This window comes from Brachyistius frenatus, unplaced genomic scaffold (assembly GCF_029030835.1).
Source record: "Brachyistius frenatus isolate BFR_SWC_R1_liver_20210118 unplaced genomic scaffold, ASM2903083v1 Contig_51, whole genome shotgun sequence".
NCBI classification, from domain to species: domain Eukaryota; kingdom Metazoa; phylum Chordata; class Actinopteri; family Embiotocidae; genus Brachyistius; species Brachyistius frenatus.
In genome coordinates, this window is record NW_027210650.1 from 404,670 (window position 1) to 412,500 (window position 7,831).

The 7,831-nt window shown below is 49.1% G+C and overlaps 1 protein-coding gene across 5 annotated transcripts in view; it reads left to right on the plus strand.

Annotated features, from left to right (window-relative positions):
• LOC138624368 (PH and SEC7 domain-containing protein 1-like) overlaps nucleotides 1-7,831 on the plus strand; it is a 41,387-nt gene that overhangs the window by 32,879 nt on the left and 677 nt on the right. For all 5 annotated transcript variants that reach the window (XM_069704511.1, XM_069704509.1, XM_069704510.1 and 2 more), the window contains 6 exons: nucleotides 525-718; nucleotides 895-965; nucleotides 1,758-1,915; nucleotides 2,818-2,962; nucleotides 3,467-3,610; nucleotides 3,709-7,831. The exon at nucleotides 3,709-7,831 is cut by the window's right edge and continues 677 nt beyond it. In XM_069704511.1, the coding sequence (XP_069560612.1) occupies nucleotides 525-718; nucleotides 895-965; nucleotides 1,758-1,915; nucleotides 2,818-2,962; nucleotides 3,467-3,610; nucleotides 3,709-3,975 (979 nt within the window). In that variant the 3' untranslated portion in view covers nucleotides 3,976-7,831. The remainder of the gene's footprint in view (nucleotides 1-524; nucleotides 719-894; nucleotides 966-1,757; nucleotides 1,916-2,817; nucleotides 2,963-3,466; nucleotides 3,611-3,708) is intronic.

Here is a 7,831-nt window from a genome sequence, read left to right on the forward strand (position 1 = left end):
AAGGAGCAACATCGAAGCGTCGGCATCTCTGAGAGCATCGGCCGGCCCTCCGGGTAAAGATGCCCCCGTTTTTCACCTCAAAGCTGCAACAAGATGGATGATGTCACTTTTCTGCCGACTTTGTTCTCTCCGGAGGAACCGGAGCGCAGACAGAAGAGGAGGAGAAGAAGAAAACACACAATTAAAGCTTTGAAGACAGCTTCATTCACTCAGACCCCCCCCCCCCCCCGTCCCCCAGCGATGTGATGCATCGTAAATGTCTTGGAGAGCGAACTGTCTCTGCCGGAGACAGCAGCGGCGGCCGGCGGTGTGACTCATGTGTCAGCGAGCTGTGAAGTCTCTGGACCTCCGTGTCCTCTGCTGTTCCCTGTGAAACGGGACGGATGATGATGATGATGATGATGATGATGATGATGATGATGATGATGTGTTTATTTCACGTCGCTGATGAGACGTGACACGTAAGTGTTGATCACCACGGGTATCTGTTTCTTTACTCTCTTGGTTTTTTTCTGTCTCCATAGCGACGAGGAAGAACTGCGGAAGTCATTCTCCGAGCTCGGGGACAGCCTGTGCGAGTCCACCGCCTCCACGTCGATGAAGAGGGTGGGCAGCAGCGGGAAGCCCCTGTCGGAGGAGGCGGAGCCCTCAGGAATGCTGCTGTACAAGAAAGGCTTCCTGGTCCGGAAAGTCCACGCCGACCCCGACGGGAAGAGAAGTATGAGGGTTTTTTTTTAGTTGGTCTTTAACAAAGATGCTGCCGTCTCCAGCTCTTCTGTGTGATGTCATGTACAGATGAGACTGTATTTTCCACACTGAAGGATTAGAGGCAAAAGAAATGTTGCATTTGACTCCACGTAAATATTATTTGAACACGTTTTCTCCTCCTCGCAGCTCCGAGAGGGAAGAGAGGCTGGAAGACGTTCTACGCCATCCTGAAAGGGTTAATTCTCTATCTACAAAAAGTGAGTTTTTTTCTTCATATTATTTACTCGAAGTGTGTTTTTCTTGTTCCAGTAAAAGACGGTCTGAAAGGAACTGCGTTAGGAGCAATTTGTAACAGCTACTGCTTGATATTCATTATTCAACCTTTTGAATAACGGCTGACTGCATCTCCATAAACATCCTGTTTCAGTCATCGTGCCAGCAGCAGATTTGTAACAGAAGGTGGATCTTTATCCCCGCGGCGCACCTCTCTTTAGAAACCAAACACCTGCCGACAAACGAGCTCTTTAAAAGGTTTCATTTAAACCAAATGTTAGGACCAACAATTTTTAACAGCTTCGCAGGACAATTGAAGAAGCAGTCGATCCACTTTTTGGTGCCCACTTCCTGTTTACGTGACTATGAGACAGCGTCCCGGTGCAGCCGAGCTCTGGCACCGTGGAGAGGGACCATACGGAGCGAAGGGTCTGGCACCGGTCAGGACCGACCTCTGCCAGCATAACAGGCCGCTGCTGCTCCACCCGCCGCCTGAAGGGAGAAACATGAGGCGTTCAGTCCAGAATGAGCCTGAAGGGACGACACACTGTTGTTCTCTATATAATAAACAATATTTATACAAACGTTTTAGAGCTGAACCAGGAACATGGATGATGGATGATGGACGGATGATGGACGGATGATGGATGATGGATGGATGATGGACGGATGATGGATGATGGATGGATGGATGAATGATTGATGGATGATTGATGGATGATGGATGGACGGACCCCTCTGTGTTAACCCCTTCCTGTGTCCACCTGTCTGTCCAGGGTGAGTACCGGCCTGACAAGCAGCTGTCAGACGAGGACCTGAAGAACGCCGTGTCCATCCATCACTCTCTGGCCATGAAGGCTTCAGACTACAGCAAGAGACCCAACGTCTTCTACCTGCGGACCGCCGACTGGAGGGTCTACCTCTTCCAGGCGCCGTGAGTCTCCGCCGTGATTGGATGAATACGTGCGGTGATGAGTCATCAAAACGTCGGTTCAGGGAGCTCCAGCTGTTTTCTCCGTTTTTCTCTGAATCTCCCCAACGAACTCGTAAACGCACTTTGTTTACGTTCTGCTAACGTTGTGGCGGCGGTTTGAGGAAGAGACCTTCCTGGTCTGGGTGACGTCCAGGATCCAGATGGAGCTGAGGCTGTTAACACGTGTGGGCGTCCACATACATACATACATACATACATACATACATACATACATACATACATACATACATACATACATGTAGCCAGTCACAGCTGAGCCTCCAGCCTCACGGACCAGTGATGCTCACATGTACCGTGAAGGTGAAGGTGTGTGTGTGTGTGTGTGTGTGTGTGTGTGTGTGTGTGTGTGTGTGTGTGTGTGTGTGTGTGTGTGTGTGTGTTAGCAGGGACCAGGAAGTGGCACATGAGTGGCCACATGTTTGAGGCCCCCCCACCCCCCCCGGAGGACCGGTTCTGTGCTCCAGTTGCAGCTTGCATTTGTCCCAGATACCGAAGCCCTCTCCGTGTGTCTCTGCTCTCTCCGTCTCTCTTCCTCTTTGTCTCCGTCTGTCCTCCGGGATTCCAGCGAGTGCTGTCTTGATTCGATCTGGTATTTCTCGTGGGCCCCTAATGGGTCCGTTAGTGTAAAACAGCCCCTTTCCTCTCGCGCCTTAATTGGCTCCAAAATAATATCTTTGTCAACAGCAGCGCTGCCGTTCCTCAGATAATCACCCCTTTGATGTTTAGCGAGGCGGCGGCGGAGGAGAGGGAGGTGTGCCTCCACCTTCTGCGTGTGTTCGGCAGTTTAACGTTTGTTTGGAGTTCTTTTTTAGCGTTTGTCGTGTGCGATTGTTCGTCCGCAGGAACGCGGAGCAGATGCAGTCCTGGATCACGCGGATCAACACGGTGGCGGCCATGTTCTCGGCTCCTCCGTTCCCGGCGGCCATCGGCTCCCAGAAGAAGTTCAGCCGGCCGCTGTTGCCGGGGACGATGTCCAAACTGTCCGAGGTATCGTAGCGTCGTTTCAGAAGGAGGCGGCCGGATCTTGATCCCGGTCTGAGACTTAGTCTGAGCCCAGTCCGGGAATCTGGTGACATTTATCGGCAAAGAAAAGAAGATTGGGCCTCATTCAGCAGCTGTTTTTAAGAATAAATCTTCTTCATCAAACACACTGACACCGTTTTCAACAATCTTTTCTTATTCAGGTTTTTATTCCTCAATTTCTGGGACCCCTGCAGTCTCATGCCCTTTTATGGGCGTTTGCTTATGCTAATTAGGAAGAAGTAGCACACGCTTTCAATTTACAGAAACAATGGGATTCATCATCATCATCATCATCATCATCATCGTTGAATCTGACGTTTCCGAAGAACAACTTTAAATATATACTTCAGGAGATTTTGATGAATGAGGCCCAATGATTGAAACAAACCAAGTATTTAAAAGTAAAGGTGTTTATTGTGTCCGTCATCTCCATCATGATGTTTTTTATGCTGACGCGGTTCTTTTCAGGAGGAGCAGATCCGATCCCACGAAGGTCGATTCAGAGCCTCCTCCACCGAGCTGGCCGAGCTGCGCTCTTTTCCTCCCGACCGCAAGGTCAAAGGGCGCGAGCTGGAGGAGTACCGGCAGCGAGACGAGTACCTGGACTTTGAGGTGAGCCGGACTCAAAGAGAGACGCGATCATCTGAAGTCCGCAGTCGTCCAATCCGTAAAAATCCCTCCCGTCCCGTTTCTTCTTCGTCTCTTCTCAGAAAACGCGCTACGCGACGTACGTCATGCTGCTGCGAGCTAAAATCCGAAGCGGCGAGGAGGACCTGTCCGTGTTCGAGTCGGCGCTCCTGGAGGACAACGGGCTGCAGCGCGCCCACTCCAGCCCCACGCTGCAGGACAGCAGCCAGGCCAGCCAGGCCAGCAGCACCAGGGACGGAGGCAACAGCAGCAAGGCCAGCGGCTGCAGCGGCGGCAAGCCGCGGCCGGAGGGCCAGAGACACAGCTACCGGCAGGCCGTCAAGAAGTGAGGCGGGGGGGGGGCGCCGGGAGCGGCACGGCGCTGCACTGCCAGCGGCAGGCCGTCTCCCTGCGGAGGTTTTATTTGAGATCCAGGAGGGTTTGGAGCTCTGCTTGAAAGGGGGAGCAGGAGTGAGGGTCCACCCCACTCGGCCCTTCCCCTCCCCCCCTCCCCCTACCCCGACCACGACCGCCCTACCCGGCACCCCGATCTTCTCATCTGCTCGAGGAGGCGCAGATTCCCGTGACTGGCGGAGCGGCTGGGCAACACCGGCGAGGATGAGGTGGGATGAAGAGCGGTGAGGTCACGGGTCTGCGGAGACGCGGTGTGTTTGGGTGCAGCAGCAGACTTGTCGCGTGCAGAGAGGTACGAGGCTGCTGACGGATCGGACCGGGCACCACACAGGCACCGACATCCAGCATCCTTTTCCTTTTTCCTCCATCCTGTTCTTTCAAGGCGCCTCTTCCCTCCTTTTTTCTCCACCTTTCGCTCCGTTCTGGGACCAAAACATGTTTACACTTTTAAATTGTCATCAAATTACGAGACGACGTGAAGATTTTTGATTTCCGACGTGAAGCGCCGTACCGGACCGATGAAGCGTCGCCGGGTCTTACGGAGCCATCGCATTCCAGCTCCTTTGTGTTGTTGTGTTTTTTTTCCCGCCACCTCGCCACGGTGCGTTCACATTCCACGCGGGAGCCGGAAACTGCAGCGTTTAGCTCCTTGTAGGTCTTCGTAGAAGGCGGTATCACGTTCCAGCGGTCTACGACGTGATGCGGCGGTGCGGCTCGTCTCCTCTTTTGTCGAGACGACGACGTCGGGAGAAGTAACTTCAGATATGCAGCGACGTTACTGCATCTCAGAGGGACGTCTCTCTTTTCTCTTTTTTTGTTTTGCTCTACTTGAACATCTCTCTTTCCCCGGTTGCTTTTATTTCCACTTCTGTCCCGTGACGTGCTTCTGTTTCTCTTTCTACTATCTTCTTGGGCCGAATGTTGTTTTTCCTGCGATGATCCGCATGCCTGTATCCAGCTCCGCTTCTGTTAGGCCTTTTTTTTTTTTTTTTTTTTTTTTTTTATTAAATACTTCGGGGGGGAAAAAAAAGAAAGAATCTGAGAGCGGCATCAAAAAGCTGCTCTCGAGGTCGTTGAGTCATCCTCCTCATGCCCGACGTGCGTAATCCTCGTCTGTACCTATAACCGCTCGATTATAATTATACGCCCTATTTTACCACTCACCAGGCAGACCCTGAATGTTCTTGTTGTTTGGGACGTTTTTACAGTATTTTACAGCCATTCGTTGATGTTGAACTTCCTGTTTGTGTCACGTGTTTTTCGATGAAATATGATATTGAAGCTGTAAAAGGAAATATATTCTCCATGCTGTGTGTGTGTGTGTGTAAACATCCAGGATACGTTGTGTGCGTATATATATATATATATATATATATATATATATATATATAAAACGCACCACCTGCTTGGATACATGGCAGTATATTTACAATATATTCAGCTCACCGATGTGACATGAGACACGTGACGTTCCCAAAAGCGCTACATGATAATCACGTGTTGTTTCTGTTTTTTGTTTTTTCTTACACAATATGAATATTATAGTGACGCCTATAAAGATTAGCGAAGGGGTGTGGGGTGGGGTGGGTGGGTGGGGGTTGACAGGGTTTCTTCTCCACGTGGTCGTGTTTCCAAAGACAGCGCATGGTTTGACCTAATAGCATGATTTTAACTGGATCAGGGCTGAAACTGTTTGTGAGAGCTGCATGAAGAAGGCGAGGAATGTAAAAAAAAAAGAAAAGAGAAAGGAAGACAGACAGGAGGGAATGTGTGTTTGTTTTTGGGGGTGGGGGTGGTGGTGGGGGGGGGGGGACGGGTCTAAATAGTGGAACCACATCATGTTTTGGTAGCCATACACACCTCACAGCATTATCGATGATGCATCGCCATTTTCTACTCAGGCTTTTAAGAAATACACGAGACCTCGAGCAGCTGCAGTGCCAGCGTCCAACCAGCAGGGGGAGCTGTCGACGGTCAGCCGCAATATCGCACCTGCTGCTGCAGCTGGATATGCACCTGAGGAGGAGGAGGAAGAAGAAGAGGGGGGGGTGTAACTGCAGGGCTCCACGAGACAGGACCTGTTGATGTAAAGTTCAGACGTCACGCGTGTGTTTGCGTGTGCGGAACGTGGACGTTAGCGTGTTCACGCCCGGGAAATGAAAAATGTGTTGTTGGAAGTTTCTACAGTTTCTACAGCAGCAGATCGAATATTCAGGCTTCTTCAGCATCGTGTTGGTCTCTCAGTCGGGAAAGTTAATCCGCAGTTTGTTTTTTGATTTGATCAGAAATGTGAACAAAAAGTTCCCCGGCTTCTTTGAATTATGAGGATTTAAATCTTTCCTTTCTCTTATTTAACAGTAAAACCTGAGTTTGTTTTGAAGAAGCATTTATCATTTCTGGTTTTCACCTCCTGCCTGACATTTTCTAACCCAAATTAATTCATCAGTATTAATAATAAGTTTCTGCTTGTTTTCACCTTCATCTCATCTCGCCTGTTTGTGTGTATAATGTTGCCTTCACTGACATCCTGTATCTCCTAACAGTTAAATAACTGGACTTTGCAGTTGTTGTATTTATTGATAGCGTTGGACATCCGGCTGTTTATAATCTGTCAAAAAGCAGCCAGACTCATGTTGAGTGTCAATCAGACATCTTAGATTAAATCTAAAAGCACTTCTCACAATTCGCCCTGAAAACTTACATTTATTCTTATTTTCACACCTCAGAAGCTGATAGTAAAGATTTTTATCTACATTTTAATCATTTTAGTTGCGCGATCTTAAACATTTTACACGTTTTTGTCAACTGCTGCTTGCGACATCAATGAATGAACCTTCGAGCTCAAACGTACACGAGAACAAAAAGGAAAATTCATATCTGCTCTCCGTCTTCGGGTGAAACCTCTCCAACGTGAAGATTTGATGCTTTTTCAGAGGTTTTTCTTCACTATTTACGTACATTCAGAGTAAAATGTTTTGAGATTACCAAACATTCTTGTGCGCAGAAGATACTATTTCAAATTCGTATCTTTTTTGCGCGAGGTTGGCTTGTTTGGACACGTTTTTATCTTGTGCTCAACGGTCAGATTACTGTTAGCAGAAGTGCAAAGTCTCCGACATGTTAATTAAATGACAACGAGCCTTGTGAACGTGGGTTTTGGGGTCCCGGGGGGGATGTGGGGTTCTTGAACAGTTGCCCATTTTGGTAATCCAGCTGTGTTGTGTGCACAAGATTCAAATAAATATCGTCTCTGGACGTCAGAGTCTCTGCAGACTGACTGTAAGAAGAGGATTTATATTCAGCCCTCGTGTGGGCCGTCAGAACAGCACCGGGTATCGCCCGCGATGCAGCCAAACCTCGGCCTGTCGTACGGCCACAGCTGGGCCGCAGCTGGCACCAGACGCGGGCCGAAACACGACCTAAATAGGGCCGCGTGTGGTCCGCAGTCCTTACATTTGATACCTAAACAGTAGCGGTGTTTAATTCAGACAACAGTGTTCATTTCTATTAAAAAAAAAATTGAAACAACGAATTGAAAACTTTTTAAAATCTCTGAATTAGTGAGGTCACATCCTGCCATCATTTTATGTTGTTCCATCTTAAATGTCAGCGTTGCCTCTCACCTCATTTCATCGACTAAATCGAGAAAGCTGATCATAAAGATCGAGTTCGGGGAAACTGCCCTGAAATCGGATCCATAAATCAAACGGACCGTCCGGATGTGTGTCTATTAAAAGGAGAACCAGAACCTCCACCTTGACAGCGTCTCTAAGGTCCCCCCCTCCTCCTCCT